Here is a 21,105-nt window from a genome sequence, read left to right as displayed (position 1 = left end):
TTGGTGACTCGTTCGTCTCTTTTTTATGTGAAGTCTTTCTGTTTCTCTTCCTTTAGAGACATAACTGTACTGAATATGGAATGTTAATCCTTTTTGGTCTTCTAGCTCTGCCTTAGCCTCCTGTGCAGATGGGGTCACAGGCCTGTGCCACCAGGATCCACTCAGCTTACACCTCTTCTGTCCTAGGGCTTCACTTTATTCTTTTTAAATACCTTTAAACGTGTGTGTGTGTGTGTGTGTGCGCGCACGCGCAGAGGCACACACGTGTGCACATGTACACAGACACACGCATGCACACATGCATGCTAGTAGGCATGCACACATAGAAGTCAGAAGGCATCTTAGAGTAACTGGTTCTCTGCTTGCACCATGTGGGTCCCGGGGCTCAAACTCGAGTTGTCAGACTTGGTGGCAAGCGCTTTACTCCTTCTCAGGTCCTCTCTTCACTCTTTGAATAACTTTTATTTTGGATTTGTTACAAATATTTTAAGTCTGCTAAAAGAAACTGATAAGATGTAAATGAAAAACTATATTTGAGCATTACTGAAAAGTTATTATTTGGGTGTCTTATTTCACAACATTAAAATTAAATTAGAATTTTTAAATCATGCATTTTATAAAAGTTTTTATGCCACAAAAGAGTTAAAGGATGAAATGTGAAATCAAGTGAAAATATTTGAGGATCTTGCTACCTAGAGATATCATAGTGGCCAAAACCACCCAAGGAAAAATTACTTTAGATTGTGTGTGATACTGATCTTACAATAGCCCATGAATTGCCACCTTTCTCTTTGGGGAGTCACAAACCATCTTAAAAATTTACCAAGCCCAACTATATTAATACATGTTTGCATATGCATGTAGACATTGTGTGTGTGTGTTTAAAATCCATTTTAAAAAATATTGACAGACAGATGTATCCAAATGATATAATTTGGGTTGAGACACTAACAACATTATATGTCGAATTTCAGAGCCAAATCTGGTGTCTTACCTCTATAATCCCAGAACTCAGAAGGTTGAGGCAGAAGGATTGTCAGTAGTTTAAGGTCATCCTAGACTACAGAAAGTGGCATTATATCAACTTTGACCCTCTACCCCTTAAAAATAAAAGTAAAAGAAAAACGAAATAAAAGGCAGTTCACTCTAGAACAGTAGACAGATAATACAGCTAGCAATATTTTATGAGTATGAGGTTGCCTGTATTTATGTATGTGTACCACATTCATACAGTACCCATGGAGGTCAGAAGATGGCATCCGATCCCCTGAAACTAGAGTTAGAGACAGTTAAGAGCTGTCATATGGGTGCTAGGAACCAAATCCTTATCTTGTATAAGATGAGTAAATGTCCTTAACCACTAAGCCATCTCTAGCCCCAGCTATCAAAATGACAGTCACAAAAAGAAACAGAAAAGACAAAAAATTATAAATTGTTTTCAAAATAAAAGCTTTTCTTTGAGAAAAAGAAACCAGAAAATCTGAACTATGAGGGCTTTGTTTCTAAAATTTCTCTTACAAATTAACCAAAAGGAAGGGAGGGAGAGAGGGAGGGAGGGAGGGAGGGAGGGAGGGAGGGAGGGAGGGAGGGAAAAGGAAAGAAAAAGAGTGGAAAAACAACCAAAGAATATCATGCAGCTTGTACATGAAAAAAAAAAAATGTAACCAGTAAACATTTAAAAATATCCAAGATCAGAAATAATGCCCTATAAAAACGATAACAAGAAGCTATTATTTTTTATGCTTAGGGGTTAGGAAGTATAAAGTGTTAGGAAACAGTTATTAGGAATAATTTAACTATTTATTATAAAGCTCCTGAACAAGCTGTCATATCATCATACAGGTGGTAATAATATTGTGTTTACTTCATAATGTTAGGCTGGAAAAACAACTAAAAAATGCTGTAATCTGTAGTGTAACTACAATATAGAATGCTATGTATGTGTATAATAAAGCCATTAAACTGTGTGATGGTGGATGCAGGAGGATGTCAAGGTCAGGGCCAGCCTGCATTATCTGGTGAGCTGCAGGCCTCACTGCACAATGAGACCCTGTTTAGTACCAAAACGAGTGGAGCCAGCAGGAGGCTCAACACATAAAGGCTCTTGCCACCAAGTCTGGCATACTGGTTCAGTTGTAGGACCCACATAGAGGAAGCAGAGAATGGGTGCCCACAATTTGTTCTCTGACCTCTATGCTACACCATGATGCCCCCCAAATAAGTAATTGTATGTAGTTTTTGTAAAAGCATGTACAAAGTACAATGACAAATAACAAGGCAAATGCTGTTCTTCCCTGCTAGTGTACCGGTGTGAATGAATGCACAAGAGTTTAGAACTGTTAACTTTCACCTTGCCTCTGGCCAAGGAATCCTTTCTCTTAATCTTTGGAATAGTATGTTACTTGTGTATTGAAGTCCATGACTGGGCTTCTTAATTAAGCAGGAAGGGCCTGTATCAACAGCAACAAACCCTGCTTAGAATTACATAAACATGGACAAGATTTTCATAGAAAATCAAGCTAAAGACCTTAAGTGAAAACTTGGCTGGCAAAAGCGAAGGAAAGAAAGAAAAATAGCCCAAAGTTTCTCCTTACCTTTTCCCTCCCCATACTGGAGAGTGAGCCAAGCCAAGCATTGTGTCAGTCTAGCACAGCTGGCTGCTTGCTGGCTGCCTGGGCTGGGTTTTGAATTGCAGGTCTATCCCGTTGGACCCAGTTCTAATTGCTAAGTATCCATGGTTAGTAGGTATCTAGGGAAGTTTTTATTAAGTTTATAGATATTAAGAAGTGATGAGGTTTTTATAATGAGGGTGGCTCACTCACTGTGGGAGCAGAGGGCTCTGATGGACAATCGGGTGACGATGGTGCAGGACAGAAAAACAAGTATGCAGAGCAGCAAATGTCGGCGTAGTGGAGGCCAGGGTTTATGAATTTGAAGCTTTTCAAGTTTTGTACCTTTAAGAACAGAGTGCACCTTAAAATTAATTATTAATTATGTTCTGATGCATGCTATGGAATGACAAGCTTTGCAGTATATCAATGTACATAGTGGCTCATCTTAAAATAAATGACACTGTAGATTTAGTTAATCAGGTATGTTTATGAAAGAATATATCTGTGTACAATTACCTTATGAAGTCTAGATTTATAAGCACAAATGCACACAGCTGTGATTCAAGGTTCTACCCAGACTTAACAGTGGTCTTAGCATAACCAGGATGCTTGTTTGGATGTTTATTGTTTTCTGTTACTTTCTGACTAAGTACTTGAACAGCGCCATGATAATCCATTGCATAGTGCAGGTTCAAGTACTAGGTAATGTGGAAGCCATGGAGCTTCTGGAAATGTCATAGGAAAGTATTGAAATCATCTGGAATCATTGGCTAGTAAGAGCATTGCTTTTCTAGTCCTACAATGATGACATACACCTTAATCCCATTACTCAGGAGGCAGAGGCAGGTGTTTGAGGCAGTCTGGTCTACAGAGTGAGTTCTAGGATAGCCAGGGCTACAAAACACATGGCTTCCCCTTTCAGTGTAAACTCAGCTAAGACTTTTTCAACACTCATCCAATGTTGTTTCTCTATTTTAAGTGTATTCCCAGGCTGGTACTAATTATCCTCAGAGAAGAGAAACATCCTGCATTTAAAGGTGTTTCAACAGGAAAATGTTTACTGTTTAAAAATCGACAAATAGAGGCTTCTGCTTCACATGCACAAATTCATTGGATTCCCGAATAGGAAAGTGATTAGAATTCCAGAAGAAAGCAGAACACTAAGTTTAGCCCAAATCCTTGTGGAGATGGAGGTTGCTTCAGAAGAGTAAATGGAGCCTGTTCTTAAAGTGCCTTGTGGCCCTCCAAAGACCCACAGCACACAGCAGTTGTACAGTGTATCTGCAGTGAGAACATATCATGAAGGCCCAGGCAAGCAGGCTAAACTATCTGAAGAAGTTTCTTGGTGGGCTCAGTACTGAAAACCAGACTTCTCACACTGCTGAGAAGTACCAGATCCACCATGTGAGACAATATATAAACTTTCGTAAAGAACACTATAAATTAAAGCTGTAGGAAGTAGCAGGCAGGAAAACATAGTTTATACTATGTGGTAAACCTACGAATGTGATTTTCCCTTCTTTTTCCCTTGAGACAAAGTTTTCCTATGCAATCTAAGCTAGCCTCAAAACTCTTGTTCCTCCTTTCTGTGCTCCAAGGTGCTAGGATTGCACATGGGCACGACCACTCCCACCTAAGAATGGGGTCTTTAACGGGGCCACTACAAACGGTTTAGAAGTAGCTCAGCAGAATATAGGCAGAAGAGTTGGAGTTTGTGTCTCGGTTTGTTCGGTGGTTAAGTGGGTAACTGCGTATTTGAAAAGGTGTTCCTAAGCGCCCGTCTGTTTGCGACTGCTTTGAGCTCTCAGGTAGATTATGAAGGGCTGGAATGAATGATGTGGCAAGCAGGCTCTCGGCACAGATGTGTGGGTTGCACGGGGCCTCCTCCGAATCTCTTCATATGCTCACTGATTTACTGACTGTTAGGATTTACTTGAAAACTCTGGGACCTGAACATTTTTGTTCTAACAAAGTAATGTGGATTATTTTATGAGATTTTATTTAAGACAAATGATATAGATCTTCACAGCGGAATATTATATTAAATACAGACAAAGTTTTATGCTAATTGATATGAAACTAAGTATCCTAAGCATTTACATATGCAACATACTAAATACATGGATTTTAAATGTGAATACTTTTGATATGCTAATCTGAATCACAGATGTATCCCATACTGAGGTTAAACTCATAGTTTGGTTAATCTCTGTAAATGTTTTGTTTTCATTTAGCAATCCAATGGGGAGAAGATGGCCGTCCATTTAATTTTCTCTTCTACACTGGCAAGCCATCATACTATTCATTAATGCATGTAAGTATCTTCATTTGTAAGCTATAAAAGTATTCTAGAGGCTTCTCTTAGCAGCAGACTGTCTCAGCTGTGGACAGAGGCGAGCTTGTTGCGGCCGGACTGATGATGAAAGGCCCCTGTGCTGTCTGCTGCTGCATCAGAGTCTTTATTCAGAAAATGCTCTTGCTCACAAGCTCAAGTTTTCCTTGCGATCCCTGTGTGCAGTTTGAAGGTGGATAAGGAGGGCCAGGCACTGCATGCTGTCGGATTGTGAGGCCGTATATTCACCTCCAGACGGCTGTTCATTTTGCTTGTTATCATCTTAAAGTTCAGCCTTTCGTTGGTGAATGCAGTGTGTGAGGGAGAATCCAGACCAGGCAGAGAGGTCCTACTGTGCTTTGGCTTTGGAGGATGCTGGGAAATTTTTGTTTTGCTGCCTTCAAAGAAAGCTGTTTGATAGTGTGTACATGTGAGGGCAGTCCCCAAAACTGCAGTGAGAACAAGTTGGATGCCAGGATCCATTTTGAAAGACAGAACACATTTTATTTTTAGAACATGGTGTCAAGTTCTGTTTTATCCATAATGTGATTTTTAAAGCTATAGAAATATTTATGGGGCTTCCCCCTCCACAGTCAGAGGCTGGAGTGGCTGCATGCATTCCTCTGCCTTTAGACATATCTGCTGTTTATTTGTGCTTCACAAACCCAAAGGACAAAATCCCCACTTGTCAGCTACATTTATTTCTTAAGGAAAAAAAGAAAACCTTCTTTTCACTTTTTGTTGACCTTGGGCAAATGAGCTTCTTGCCCTGGCAGAAATGAAATGAATGACAACTGCAGAGTGTGTCTTTGCTGAGTAATGGGGCTGTGCTCCAGCTTCCGAGGAGGCTCCCGTGCACAGCCTGCGGCTGCCCGAGGACCCCTGCTGCTCATTTAAATAGGTATGTCAAATCTGCCTCCAAACGCCGCTGGTTTGATCTGTGGTAATATTTGTGAAGGTTCCATATGGACTTGAGCCCCCTGCAGTGCTAAGAAATAATGTACAACGCTTCATGGTGCAGACGCAAATTTCCCCTGAAAAGGGATGCAGTGCTGCGCTTTAGCTGTCGGAGGGGATGATGGAGCTGACGCGCTAGGCCTGTCAACTTGTTACACGGATGGGTTGCACGCAGCGAAGCTGTGGAAAATCTGTGCCTTTTAACTTTTCTACTTAATCACGGTTGTAGCATTGCCTTTAGACTGTATGCTACATTAATTCTCTTCCTGCCTTCTGCCTTCATCCCAAGTTTCACGGAAAAAAGTAAAGCGGGCAGGTCTTACAGTGGAGCCTTATCAAACAGCTGTCATCTGACAAGCCATTTGCATTTGTTTTGGCTGAAATGGAGCAACCCAAGGGCAAGATATTTTGTTGCATTCCATCATAATGAAGAAATTACACATTGTGTAAGAGGCCTGCCTTTACTTTTAGTTTGCTTGTGTGCTTTAAAAGGTCTTGCTCCCGAAACTGATGTGTTAGAATTTTACCATGCTCTGACTGAAATGTCAAATTATATTTGACTAATAAATGCTCTTCCCCTGGATCGGGCTGGGTTTTGTTGCACATAGAAGAGTACATTACATTCCAGTGAACTCGGGAAATCCCCCATGTTTGCCAGTCGCATCGGCATCGCTTAGAGCGAATGCCATTAATTACAACTGCAGCCACACCCATGTCACCTCGTAGAGCAGACAGATCACTGGCTCCTGAGGTGCTCGGACTCTGAAGTCGCAGATAAGTGTTTGCTGCTCAGCCTGCAGAAGCACTTTCATGCTGTAGTGAGCACTGCACATACAGTCTAACGGTGAGACCTAGACCAGTTTGCAGGCTTCCTCTCCTTTGTTCTGCCCTATCATCCGATAATGGGGACGCCTTCCCTCTGTCCCCGGGCAGCATGGAGAGCAGCCCTTGTAGACTGGCAGACCACAAAGCCTTAGGAATAAGCTTTGTTGCTACCATTTGCTTTGGTCGATATAATTTTCTCTCAGGATGACAGGGAAAAGACACTCAGCCAAGCAGTGTTTCCCATATCTGTGACCAGCTATAATTGTAGAAGGCAGGGCAGTCCATGGTCAGGCTTTTTGACAAGGAAACAGATCTCATGCCTGTGTGCAGCTGTGGGAGGAGACCTTTCTGAGCTCCATTAACCTTTCTTATTGTCTGTAATCGTGCCAAGTCTTTTTAGTATGGGTGGCTGTTTGCATAGTAAGTATATATACCGGTAACTTTATAACTAGTTAAAGATGGCCCTGAGGCACTCTCCAGTTAAGAACAGCATATAAAAAGCTAGGCATCCTGATACACACCTTTTTAATCTCAACCCTCAGAAGGCAGAGGCAGGTGGATCTCTGAATTTGAGACCAGCCCAGTCTACATAGTAAATTCTGGGCCAGCCAGGGCTTCATAGAAAGACCCTGCCTTTTTTTTTTTTTTAAGTCAGTATATAGCTAGGCATGATACATACTTGCAACCTCAGCAGTTGCAATGCAGGGGCAAGAGGATTGCTGCAGGTTCAAAGCCAGCTTGATCCGCATAGTGAATCCCAGGCCAGCAGAGAAATTTAGCAAGTCTGTCTTTGTGGGAGAATGACAATGAACAGAAGTGCATCGCTTCTTTGTGAGACTGGATGGGAAAACGTACATGAAGGAGGTCTTGCTGGTCTGTGGTTCATTTGTAGGTCAGCTGGGCCCCAATTTTACTGTGGACATAGTGACTCCTATGTCTTCATAGGGTAACTCTGTAAAAGCCCAGTTAGTAGGATGTACATCTATAATGAAGAGATGTAAAACCATCCTGACACCATAGCTTAAACAATAGGAAATGCTTTCAAGAAGTAAGAGTCTTCCTGGGTTTTGTAGAGTGGCATTGAACAGCAGAAAGGGCCTAGCTAGGTGCTTGACAGCATGGCCTGAGCCTGCCCTCTAGACTGGGGGTTTCCATTCCGTCAGAAGCCGTTTCAGCAGTAGGCCTTGTAGACTCTACCAGCATGAGCAGCTGCAGCCTCGGAAAGAGAGAGAACCAGATAAATTTCCTGAAAACACTAAGCAAAGCTAGAGGACAAAGAAGAAGTTTAAGCATGTTCTGTGTGTCTGTTTGAAAAACAGAGTTGGGGTGTGGCTCTGTGGCACACCGCCTACCCAGCAAGTGTGAGTCTAGACTCCATCCCAAGCACTGCAGAATCGAAAACGCCAGAGAGCAGATATGCAAGCTGGGACTGCCTAGTGAAACCCTGTATCTATGACTCAGGGAGATGACCAGGGGCTAGAGCAGGAGTGTAGGCTACTGTGACCTGTGGCCTTGTCAGCCTGCCCAGGATGACTGTCCTGGTGGCAGATGTGGTAGTGGATGGGCCGTGTTTGTAGAATTCACTACCTACAAGTGGGTTGAAAATTGTTAGTTTTCTTTACCTATACTATTTTAAAAGTTACCTATGATAACTTAAAAAGAAGATGTTTATTTGACACAGTTTCGGGAATTTCAGTCAATGTTAAATTGGCCCCTGTTCTTTTGGACATGTGCAAATGTTCATCTTGCAATAGGGGAGTGAAAAACAAAGGAGACCAGGGACCATGGTTCCTTTCAGAGTCATGCTTCCCATGACCAGAAGTTGTTTTATGGGTCCCAGCTTCCTATAGGTGCTTCTTCTCAGCTGCATTACCTCAGACATGGAGCCTTTACACATGGGTTGTGGGGTGGGGACAACACTATCCAGACTGCAGCAAAAGTCATTACACCTTACTACAGGAGATAGTTATCTGACTTGCCTTGGTTAGGGTTTCTAGTGCTGTGAAGAGACACCATGACTATAGTAACTCTTATGAAGGAAAAAATTGAATTGGGACTGGCTTACAGTTTAAGAGGTTTAGTCCATTATTGTCATGATGAGAAGCATGGCACCAGGCAGGCACACATGGTGCTGTCCCATGCTGGGACAGGCCACACAAATAGTGAAATAGTGTACTGTCCTTGCCAGCGTTATTCAGACACACGTCTCCAAAGCAGGGAGATAAAGCTTTGGTTTCGGGCCTGCTATACCTCATACACTCAGAACTCAAGAGACTTTACGTAAGCTTATTCCAGACTTTTAGGAGAGGCTGGCTACACAACTCTGAAAACAAAAATGGAAATTTAATATCATGTAGAAAGTTCACTAACATTTGCAACTCATTTTATAGTAAATAATAGAGTATTTTCAAAATGCTTCTTCAGATTGAAGGAACTGTATGGTCCTTTACAAATATATAGGTGTATACACACACACACACACATACACACACACACACTAAAAACATGAGAAATGAAGGACTAAATAGCTCATTATATATTTACACTTTGGGTTAAGAAAAAAGTCCAAAGTAAAACAAACCATTCTGATCTCTGCAAGTTTTATGTGAAGTTTTACGTGACCTGCTTTGTCAAAAAAGTCACTGGCATTTCAGAGATTCTGCAGGCTTTTCCTGACGACTGAGTAACCCCAGTTCTTCCACTAAGGACTGTAGCCCCTAAAGAGTGCCTCCTTGATGAGGCCACTATAGGCTGCAAGCCAGGGTCCTGGGACAAAGTATCATGGCATTTGCACTTGGCTTTTGTGTTTCTAGATGTTCCTTGTGACCTCGTGGTAATGTCTAAAGTTCATGGTTATACTATTGTCTTTAAAAGTGAAATTAAAATAACTGTTACGTGAGTAACTGTTTAAGGACTGTGGAGTTACTGTTTTTAAATAGTCCTTACTTTGCTGAGGTATATTTATAAATGTGTTAATTTAAGACTTCTTGGCAGCAGGAATTAATTCAGCAGTCTAGAGATAGCTTTAGTATATACTTTCTTCATATAAGACTAATTACTATTGTATACTTTATATACCCATACAGTTAGGAAAATAATGTTTTAAAAATAGGATTCAACTTGCTGCCTTTGTTAATTTGATGAGATTACTTATTTTGTAGTGGTGCAGAGATTGTAATGTATGGCTTTAATTCGAGAAGTGAAATTCTGGGGGATGTGAGTCCAAAGCACTCTGGTGTCCTTGCTGCTGGCAGTTAGCTTCCCAGAGTGGCTCATATGACTGAACTGAAAACTCTTGCCATTTTATGTCAAATGGCATTCTTGATAGGGAGACCATTCACAGAGGAGTGGCAGGGATCTGCAGTAGAAACATGCCCCTTGCAACTTGAGGTGCGTCAAATTACATTGGCGTAATTCGCGTGATTTTGTTTACACCAGTGGCCAAAACACTCAAGGTGGTTATTACTTAAGACGTTGATTCTCTGTGATTCCGTAACAAATTATGAACTGTCTAAAATGGCAATTACTATTGCTTACTTACTATTTTGTATACCAAATGCAATTGACTTTTCCTATGCTGCCCCTCCAATGAACTATTATTTATTTACCCTTCCTAAAATTTGAATTTCCACATGATTAGTATAACCCAAACAAATTTGGGAAGGATACTGTGATTCATACTGTTTAGGCTCCAAGAAGGGCTTTTGGTTTCAAATTTTCTTTTTTCAACCTGAGCATCTGGTCTTTTCAAATTAAGGCACCTTCTAAATTTGACTCATACATTATGGAAATCTGATGGCACAAGGGGTGGATAGGCTTGCTTTGATTTTATGAAATATTAATCATAGCTGTGATTAATGATTCAGCATTTCACATCTGGGTTATTCCTGTCATATTTGAAATTACACTATTAAGTACAGTATATAAGCTTAGTGTAGGTGGGGTCATTCTAATTCTCTAGTGTCCCTTAAAAATTAAGTGGAAGTGTAACAATATACCAGAAGCTACCCGTGATAATCTGTGACGTTGACAGTTCCTGACATATTTTATACCCGCAAGGATTTTTCTATGCAAATTGGGACACATCTCTTCAGGGAACTAAAACTATAGAATTTACTTCCCAGAGAACTGCTGCTTCTAGATAACCACAACACAGACCTTGAAGAGTCACTTCTTAACACAAACAGAACGCGTGGAGGTAGAGCACCAGCACAGTGGTTTCTTACACTAGCAGAGAGAATGCATGGAGGTGGAGCACCAGCACAGTGGTTTCTTTTTTTTTCTTTTTTTTTTCTTTTTGCTGATTATCTTACTTTATTATATTAATATCACATAAATGAAAATATTTTTTGAATACATACATGAGGTATTTAATGTTTCTTATAATTACATTTTTCAGTCATTTTAACATTAACATTGTTAAATTGTGTTGAGAAAACAGAACACATTGGGAGTCATCTTCTACCCTTGAATTTGTGCTCAGGTGGCAGACATATGAGCATCATGAGTTCAAATGTATCTCTGAATCATTACTGACATCCAAGCCAGGATGAATAACAAACAACAAAACAACAAGGGATTTTCTGAAAAGATGAAAATCAAAACCACGAAAAAAAAAAAAAAGAGAGAGACTACATGGGAGTGGAGCAGCAACACAGTGGTTTCTTACACTAACCTGATTCTTTAAAGCGCCTTTAGCCACTGCTACAGGCCAAGCACTGTGTTAAGTTTTTAGCACACGTTTTCTTTTTGAGAGTATAGTTCAGCATAGAGACTCCTTGCATGCTCAGCTCTGGATTCATGGCCTAGAACCTCCTGCTGAAGAAGTCCAGGGAGCAGCGGGTTGCTCAGTTTCACCCAGTCCAGACACTTATCATCAGTGAGCAGAACTCACTGGCACTACACACACACTGGCTGAAAGTACCCTAACCACAGTCAAACAGGCTTTTAAAATCTTGGATTGTAAGATTCAATGTTAGGTCAGTAGTTACTAAGCTCGAGGTGCCTTAAGTTCACTGGGTCTAAGTGTAATTTATTACATAAGTTAGGATTTTTTTCCTTAGGGTAAATTTGTGTCCCATTTGTGCAACTGTAAGGAAAAGACATGGTCAGCTGTAGGAGAAGACATGGTCAACTATGAGGAGAAGACGTGGTCAACTGTAGGAGAAGACATGGTCAGCTGTGAGGAGAAGACATGGTCAACTGTAGGAGAAAACACATAGAGTTTTGTTGGTTTAACCATCCTCACAGGTGTGAAATTTTAAGTCATCATAGACTTTTTAAGCCAGTTAGAGTGTTGTAAAGTCATATTGAAATTATTGCCCCTCAGTTCAGCTGAGAACATTTTATTAAGACACATTTTCCTACTCTGAAGCTAGATCGAGGAGGGAGCGCTTAGAATAAGGGCTGCTCAGGAAAACGATAAAATATATTATCAGGAATTCTGTACCATCTCTCATTCCAGCTGTGTATTTTCTTTGCTTTAGGAAGTGTATGGAAAGGTCCTTCAGCTAGAAGCGCACCGAGGTCCACTTTCAGAGAAAACTGAGTCCAAGTAAGTTCTTGTCGTCCATTGCTAGCATGGTGCCTGAGATTTAGACAGTATTTCAACAGTAGTCACTAAAGTTAAGTTTCTAAATGGTCATTTTTATTTAAGAGGAAACATACTGAGCTTATTTTTACATGACTTAATACCAAACTTATGGGTTAAGTGGTATTTAATCACTGTTTTGGATTGTGATGGTCTCAGTGTTTTATGCACAAACTGCATGCTCACTCATCGTTGTGAATTTCAGTGGTTTGTGTTTCTGTTTGGCCGATCGATCGTTCCATCAACCTGTGCATCAGCTTTCTACAGGCCTCATGCATTTCTTCTTGCACAAGACATCTTATTCAGCTTGTTCAACCTGTGATTGTGGCTTTGTTTTTTTCTGGGGACTTTATTACTGCTTCAGTTGGTTGATAGGAGAACACTGGGCCCTTTATGTCTTCCTAGCAAACTACACAGGCACAATCGTAAGCGTTAAGGCATCTGGCAGCCTTTAAATGAGTTTGAGAGTGACACACTTAACTCTCCTAACAAAAGGTTTGCTCACACTGTATTTCTAAAGGAGATTGGGGGAATCGAGTGTTTCTCCAAAGTGGTATACGAGTACTCCTAAATAACATGAAAATTCATCTCCACATCATGAATTGCTACTGTATGTAGGATCTTTTGTGATATAACTCTAATTGCATGCTTAATTAAAAATATATGTGATATTTTAACAGAGACCTGATTGGCAGCAGATGGCTGATTAAGGAGGAACTAGAAGAAATGTTAGTGGAAAAACTGTCAGATCAAGATGTGAGTAATTAATCTTTTTAATTTAAGGGGACCTGTGTCATGAGAATGCAGACAATTGCTGTATTAAGATCCTAATAGTGATGCTCCTCAGAGCCAGGTGTTCCCCAGACACTTAGCCTTGTTCTCATCCAGCCCTTGTTGATTTCTGCAGTCGGAAAAGTGACACATCCAGTCTCCAGATCCTCCTTTCCTCTTAGAAGTGCCCTCGTGGCTTCTGCCAGTTGTTTTAGGGAGTACAGCAGGTGTCGCTTTTTGTTCTCCTCAGTAAGGCCAGCAGTTAATCTTATGGGCTAATGATGAATGCAGGGAGCCATCAAGTAGAAGAGGATATGGCGCACCTTCATGCACTGTGTAACTTCCTCACGTGCCGGTCTGTGTGGGCAGTGGTTTTACCTTTGGAGCTTACGTTAGCTGTGTCACAGACACTTAAAAAATGCTCTAACCTGCATTTCCCAGACCTGACAGACCCTTGAAGAGTCACCCAAGAATTTAAGATTAACAATCTCCCTCTGTGAACCTGCATCCTATAAAGTTCATGACCCCATTTTAGGTCTGAATTGCATTTATTGTGTTGAGTGTTCTAATAGAACCCAGCATTATTAGGGAAGTTGGATATATACATATTTAGACGTAGAGTCAAGGTTTATACTCCCCAATCCCACTGTGACAATGGCTAGTAATGCTGGTGCCTTGCCCCCGTGGGATTTAAGTTGTGCCCCTCGCTTGTTCTGATTTAATACCAGAGAAGTTAGTGGCTTGGGAAAGTTGCAGTTTGCTTAGACAGGGTGTCCGGAATTTGGATGGTGGCCAATCTGGAGGTGATTGCTAGGGTCTTAGCTGCTGGGTCCTGCTGTGTGTGAACTGAATTGGAAAGATCTCTGTTTCTTCAGTGAATGCATTTCTTTTTCTTCCTCTTTTCCAGCCGCCACTTTGATTTTTGTAAAAATCAGGCAGTTTTGTCCGTTTTTCCATTTGGGGAATACTCCAAGGACTTTAGTCCCAGCATATAAGTATAAAAACAAAACAGCGTAGGTGGTATCATCAGAACGCCTGGTGTTAAGAGGAGTCCTGGACACTGTGTCTGTGACCATAAAGCTGAGGGTAGTGGGACTGGTGTTTAGCTTCCTAACCCATAGCCTAGTTCATTAACAAAGCTGTGCTATGCACAGTGAAGGAACTGTGAAAATATCGAGTCCAAGGGCACAGCTGTGTAGCTGGCCTGGCAGCATGGAGCCTGGGTGTGTGAGTTCTCCGACTCAGACCACACATGCCTGCCTTTTCTCCTTGTCTCCCAGGAAGCTGCATCTGAACCCTTGTTCTAATACTAACCGAACTCATGAGATCCTTAAATGTTTCACATTACCCTGGGAGGATGTTCACTGGAAAGGCAGTGCGGCAAAGTTGGGTGTGACTTTTAGGGCTGGCAGGAACAACTAAGTCATCAAAAACTGGGCTTGACGATCCATATTAACGAAGGCTCTTAAGTATAGTTGTTTCCTTCTCCACAGACACTCTAGAGTGATTATTCGGGCTTCTAATTTTAAGGGGTTAATACCAAGTTGTTTACTTTCTAATCACATGTTCAAGAACTATTAAAAAAAATGCACAGAGTAGCAAGGATAATTTATTTCAAGAGGTTGCCCTTTAAGTCAAGTATCTCTTGAATTTTTAAATAGCTTGATTGTTCGGTTTTAAAGGAAATCATAAACATTAAAGTAACACAGCTTGAACAGCCAAAAATATATTTGCCAAATGTATTATGAAATATAACTTAAGGGGAACATTTTCTTGAAATCAGACTCTTTTGCTATTTATATCTGACTGGAAATTATTTCTAATGTTCCTTTTGATGCAGTTCTATTGACAGAATAGAAGTTGCACTTTTGAAGATCATCTAAATATTTTTTAAAACAAATTTAAATATCAATTTCATAATCATAATGCAGAAAAATTGATTTTTTGAATGATAAATCCCTTTGTTTTTTTGAGAGGGAAGCATAAGCTCTGAAGATCCACGGAGAAAGCAATGCATCTGCATGCTGTTTTAAAAGCCGCATGAGGATGCAGAAGTGTCATCCTGTCAAAATTCATCAGGAAGGCAACATGGGAAAGATCAAGTATATAAAAATAGCAAAACTTTAGCAAATGCAATTACACTTGCTTCTTCTAATGAATCCTATTGTCTGCAGTATGTGCAGTTTATCCGGCTGCTGGAAAAGTTATTGACATTGCCGTATGGTCCTGCCGAGGAGGAACTCGTGCAGAGGTTCCGCAAAAGTGTAACTGTTCAATCAAAGAAGCAGGTGATTGAGCCCGTGCAGTATGACGAGCGAGGCATGGCCTTCAGCACCAGCGAAGGTAATGACATTCCACAGAGAGGCTTAAGTCCGCTCAAGACTCAAAAACCGATTCTTCTTATGCTATTGCTCTGCAGGACCTATTGGTTTTGTTGGGTTTTTTTGTTTATTTTTTATTTATTTATGTATTTATTGCTAATGTTACATTGGATTTCCTAATCTTAAGACTCTATTGGAGTTTTTTATTTGGTTGGTTGGTTGGTTGATTTTTGATTTTTTTCTTTTAAAGCAAAAAAAACATAAAAGCCTAAATCTATACTGTTATAAGAGAAAGTGTGGATCCACAGCCATACAATCATTAAACTATTTCATGTTTTCAACCGGTAGAATCAACAAAATATTTGTGAAAGGAGTTCTCAGAAACTCCAGATGCTCAGTGTATGCGTTTCAGATGTAAACTTGAATTTTCCTGGATTCTGAGTGAGGACATTAGACATTAGACATGATCCCTCTTTCAAAAACTGACCTGTGAAGTATATTTATAGTTCTTAAAACGTTAAGCTCAGTCTTTTAATGCATCACTTTGAAATGCCACCTTTCCTAAGGACTCCTTGTATTTCTTTTCAGTTGTGTTTCACTCTAATGTTTACATATTCTTAAAAATCTCTGTTGGTTTGGTTTTTATTAATTATAAAAAATGTGAGTTGGTTGCTGTTTCTGTTGCAAAACAAATGAATGTGAATGTCTTGGTTCTTGAAACAAATTTGAAATCATAATTACCTCCCAGTCGGGTTTATTTCCTCGGCTGTCACGTGAGTCACCCTTTACTTTTGGATACTTTTGCATTGGTTCTAGAACTCTCTGCAGGTTCATGCAGTGGGGAGCGGTGGTCTTCCTGGGCACTCTGACACGGTCTTGAACTTGAACTCCCTTGCTGGCTTTTCTGTCTACAGGCAGGAGGAAGAGCGCCACTGCGCAGGCAATGGTCTACGAGCACGGAAGTGGGAAGATCCACGTGAACGGAGTGGATTATCTGCTCTACTTCCCCGTCACACAGGACAGGTGTGGTTTTGATTCCTGTTTTAAGGAAATCATGCTTTAGAATTCATCATCATAATTAAGAAGACTGCGGTTTTCTCATTGTTTATCTGAAGGGTTATTTCTCTTCACCAATAAACTAGCTAAGCAGAAACTACTGCTATTTTTCTAGGTAGTTTTCAGATTTTTAGGAAAGCATTCCTAGAAGCCCCCATTAATTGGCTCGTTTTGTCAGCTCCTACTGGAATTTGAATATTGAGGCATATCTCACATTCTGAAATGCAGAGCATGCCGAGACGTAAGGAAAGGACATATCCTCTTCTGCTGGGAAGACAGGCGTCCGCAGAAAAGAGCAGCCTAGGAACCAACCCTGGCTTCCTAATTGACGAAGCCGAGGAGCCTGGGGAAGTGTGAGCAGCTCTCCGAGGCTTAGGCTTGTTTCTCCTGGTTGTGAACATTAGGAAAGGTCTGCCGTGTCTTTTTTGACTTTCTCCTCTGCGGGGAAGTTAATTAGACACGTGTAGAGGAAGCAAAGAGACCTGGGGTGGGTATGTAAAGTCAAAAGACAAGTTTTGCTGCATTCCCAGTGCTGTGTGTGTTATTTCTGGAGAGGCAGACATTTGTCACAAGCAGACATTAGACGTTTCATGCCCCTTAACTCTCCGCCCCTTGGAACTCTCTCTTCCTGACAGTGGTTATTGTTCCAGTCACTGCTGTTGGGTTCGTGCACAGCAGAAGCTGCGTGATTATTGCCCAGCTTCTACTCCTTGTGTTTCCTGACCTATGGTGGTGTTTAAGGGCAAATGGCTTAAGCTCTGCTCATGCTTGTGTAGGAAGTAGGGGCCGTTCTGAATAGCTACCTCAGGGAGTGTGCTTGTGTTCCTGTGTCAGGAAGGAATCCGTTCTTAATTCTGTGAAATACAGACTGAACTCACTCTGCCACCGTCTGCGCTGGAATAACTGGAGGAAGCTTAGGAAAAGCCAGAGAGGCCCACACTACAGGATGGTGGTTTCACTAGCAGCAACAAGGAGTGGTATTTGATGAGTGGCCTGTCTGTCACTTGGTATTCAGACAAAATTCCTGATGACTTAACAGCAAGTTGTAACCGTAGCTTGATCTATCTTCCAGTTACACCTTAAGTCTTAACCAGCCTTGGAGCGCCTGTGTGAGTCCGCTTGCAGGGTTTCTTTTTCTTACACAGTGTGAAAAGTTGCATTTGAATCCCCAGCTGTAGTCAACTCTCAGCTAACTGGAAAATCAGCTTCATTTGAGGTCTAGAAGCTGCAGTGGCAGAGAAAGCAAGCAAATACAGTATAGATGGACTCTTCTAAGGAGAAGTTCAGGAGATAACTAGTCCGGGGATAGAGTGCTTGCCTGGTGCACACAAGGCCTTGGGTAAATAAATAAAGTAGAAAACACAGCAGAGGAAAAGCGAGATAACAAAGTCCAGCTCTTTAGCAGAGGTGCCAGTGCGCATCATACTGACATCAAGGTGTTTAGCAGGTGCTTCTTCACTGGGTGGGAGGAGGCACAGGACCATGCTTGTGTGTGGCCTCCTCATGGCGCCTGCCTGGTTTGCTCCCTGGCCCTGAGGGGCAGGCCTTAGGGACTACAGTAGGAACGTGGGATTTGGGGTGGACAGACACATCACGTGTTGACCGTGGTTCTGGGATTTGGGGTGGACAGACACATCACGTGTTGACCGTGGTTCTGGTCACACTCACAGCAGCATTACGGAGATGAGTACCATACATTCTGCAGAAACATTAGCGCACACCTCGCTTAGGAAAGCCAAATGACATTTGAGTGTTGCTTACGAAGGCCTGTTAATTTATACATGGTCACTGAATCCTAGGCTGGACGCAGTGGGAGTTAATGGCATTCCTCAACTGTAAGACTTCCTCACAAGGTTCTCAGGAGATGATCAGAAAGGTCAGGGAGCTGCTCTGCCCTGTCTATACCAAAATAAATCTGTGAACCCTGTAAACCTCAGGAGGATCGTGTTTCTCTGTCTTGGTGTCAAGCTGATGGAGAAGTGTGACCGGTGTAACTGTGGCAGGCATCATTTGTTTTCATAACCATTCACAAGGTTAGTAGTTTATGAAATCACGGGTCTTCACAGGAGGCCTAACCCGTGTGTCTGTGATATGCCGTAGAGAACAGCTGATGTTCCCCTTCCACTTCCTGGACCGGCTGGAGAAACACGATGTAACCTGCACCGTCTCCGGGGGTGGGAGATCAGCGCAAGCGGGAGCCATACGCTTGGCAATGGCCAGAGCTTTATGCAGCTTCGTCACCGAGGAAGAGATAGAGTGGATGAGACAAGGTAGGTTGTGTGTGTGCGTGTGTGTGCACATGTGCACACAAGTGTGTGTGTGTCTACATGCACATACAAGTGCCCATGCATAGAGGACGAGAGAGAGTGAGTGGATGAGACAAGGTAGGGGTGTGTGTGTGTGTGTGTGTGTGTGTGTGTGTACACGTGCATATACAAGTGCCCATGCATAGAGGACGAGATAGAGTGAGTGGATGAGACAAGGTAGGGGTGTGTGTGTGTGTGTGTGTGTGTGTGTGTGTGTGTGTACACGTGCATATACAAGTGCCCATGCACAGGTCCTGCTGCTGCCCTGTTGCTATCACTTACACTAGTGTGAGAAAACTTCCTTTTGGGCTCTCTGCACACTACTAGCTCCTTTCAGTCTCCAGAACCACAACTGTCGCCTTCAGTCTGGACTTCTACAGGGTGAACCAAGATTAAAGGTCCTCCCACCCAGCCATTGGCCCTGCTAGAATGTGCAGTTCTAAGGCCAGCGGGAATTATTTTGGCCTTAGCATAATCTTCCATGTAGCTGAACCAGCATGTAACTCATCTGTATTCGAAACAGATTTGTTATTTTACTTTATTATAAGAATCAGTAATAATTTAATGATGGATGAATTTTTCCAACATTATTAGGAATTTTCTTTTTTTGCACTGTGATATTACAATTTGGTTTTATTTTCTTTTTCCTTTCATTTGTGAACCCATTACCTGTGCGTGAATGGAGGGGTCTCCACACTAGGATAAGGAGTGCACTTCATTCTTGCTCTAGGATATTGCTTGCACATGTAGGAGCCATTCAAGCTCGAGATGGTCTTTGCACCATCTCCAGGAGAAAGCGCCGTGTGTGCAGCTGATGCAGCAGCCCCCAGGAGTCACTCAGTGCTTCAAACTTTACCCCTTTCCAGATCACACAACTCTACCTGGTCTCCCTGTTCTGCCTGTAGCCCCAGGCACAGGGAAGTGCTTGTGGCTTAGGCTACTTGATTTTCTTTTAGAATGTTGCTTGCTTTTAAACAATTTGCCATTTTATCAAGTTCACCAACTTGTGAAAATAAGTAGATAGTGAAGGAGGTTTGCATGCTTATGTCTTTGAATTTAATGTAGAATGTATCTGTATCCCATTCGACATTATTTTATCCTGTGAATCCCTACTAACTAGCACCGTAAGCCCCGTGCCAATAAGAAGACTGCTCGAGTTAGAAAGGTGAAAAGGAGCAGGCTCAGAAGAGCACACCATTAATCCCAGGTCCACAAAGCGAGTTCTAGGTCAGCCAGTCTACATAGTGAGACCCTGTCTTAACAACCAAAAGACAGGTAAAAACAGTGCTGCGTGCTGCTGGTGTCTGTGATTACTACTGACGTTCCCTGTGGACCATAAGCTATTGCACGGTTGCTCCTGGGGACCAGACAGGCAGCAGCTTCCATCTAAGAGTGACTTTAGTCTTCTATAACAAACAACTTATATCCAAAAAATAACTCAAAACTTATTCAGCTTCTGAACTAAAACACTAAGGAATGTCATTTTCACAGAAATTTTAACAAGATACTTTCTTGCACCAATATGTTCAGCTGCTTGTTTCTATATGAGCCTTGCTGTGCTGTTAACAGGTGCCTGAGCTTTCTGGGACCTTGCTAACAAGGTGCAGTAACACACCCATAATCCCAGCACCTGGGAGACAGACGTGAAAATCACAAGGTCAGGATCCTTCTTAGAGATAGAAAGAATACATTCGAGCTCAGTAAATAGTGGCTGGCCATGAAGAATGGCTTCAACCTAAGTTGAGCAGTATTGGTGAACCAAAGAAAGAGTCTTAATTCTCTTAGGATGCAGAAAGAGTCTCATAAAACATTGCTGGTGACGGGAACTATTAGTTTAGTTGTATGCCTCTGGGTTTCTCTAAGAGCAGTTTCTGTAAATGTCATGCAGTTCACACCCTTGTCAGCCAAGGCAGCCTGTGTTTCCACAGCTCACAAAGGCTTCCGTTTATACTGCAGCTGGACTACTTACTACGGATCCACGGATCAGAGAACGGAAGAAGCCAGGCCAGGAGGGTGCACGAAGGAAGTTCACCTGGAAGAAGCGCTAAGGCTTTCACAGGAGAGCAAGGAGCACCTGTGTCTGTATGCCTGGCTCGTGGTAGAGCACAGTCAAGTACACTGACCAAGGGCAGACAGCTCATTTAGACATTGTTTTTAGTTTGAGTCATAACGTGATTTATTTTTAAGTGCTATTTTATTGTAATTATCATTAAAATAATAAAAAATAATGTTAGTTTCGTTCTTTATTTTTTTAACTTTTTAAAATACAGGAGCATAATTTACAAAATCTTGGCATATTGAACTCGAAAGTTACAGTAACCCCATCATGCATGGA

General features: G+C 41.7%; 1 protein-coding gene across 1 annotated transcript in view; it reads left to right on the top strand.

Annotated features, from left to right (window-relative positions):
- Positions 1-20,998, top strand: part of Mrps9 (mitochondrial ribosomal protein S9) — a 31,969-nt gene extending 10,971 nt beyond the window's left edge. Inside the window, exons 4-10 of the mRNA XM_050134770.1 lie at positions 4,847-4,926; positions 12,213-12,280; positions 12,997-13,072; positions 15,262-15,430; positions 16,323-16,431; positions 18,565-18,734; positions 20,727-20,998. Of these exons, the coding sequence (XP_049990727.1) occupies positions 4,847-4,926; positions 12,213-12,280; positions 12,997-13,072; positions 15,262-15,430; positions 16,323-16,431; positions 18,565-18,734; positions 20,727-20,818 (764 nt within the window). The 3' untranslated portion in view covers positions 20,819-20,998. The remainder of the gene's footprint in view (positions 1-4,846; positions 4,927-12,212; positions 12,281-12,996; positions 13,073-15,261; positions 15,431-16,322; positions 16,432-18,564; positions 18,735-20,726) is intronic.
- The last annotated feature ends 107 nt before the right edge of the window (positions 20,999-21,105 follow it).

Source organism: Alexandromys fortis, unplaced genomic scaffold (assembly GCF_014885135.2).
Source record: "Alexandromys fortis isolate MF-2015 unplaced genomic scaffold, M_Fortis_MF-2015_v1.1 scaffold_20, whole genome shotgun sequence".
NCBI classification, from domain to species: Eukaryota; Metazoa; Chordata; class Mammalia; order Rodentia; family Cricetidae; genus Alexandromys; species Alexandromys fortis.
This window is presented reverse-complemented; position numbering and strand designations above follow the sequence as displayed.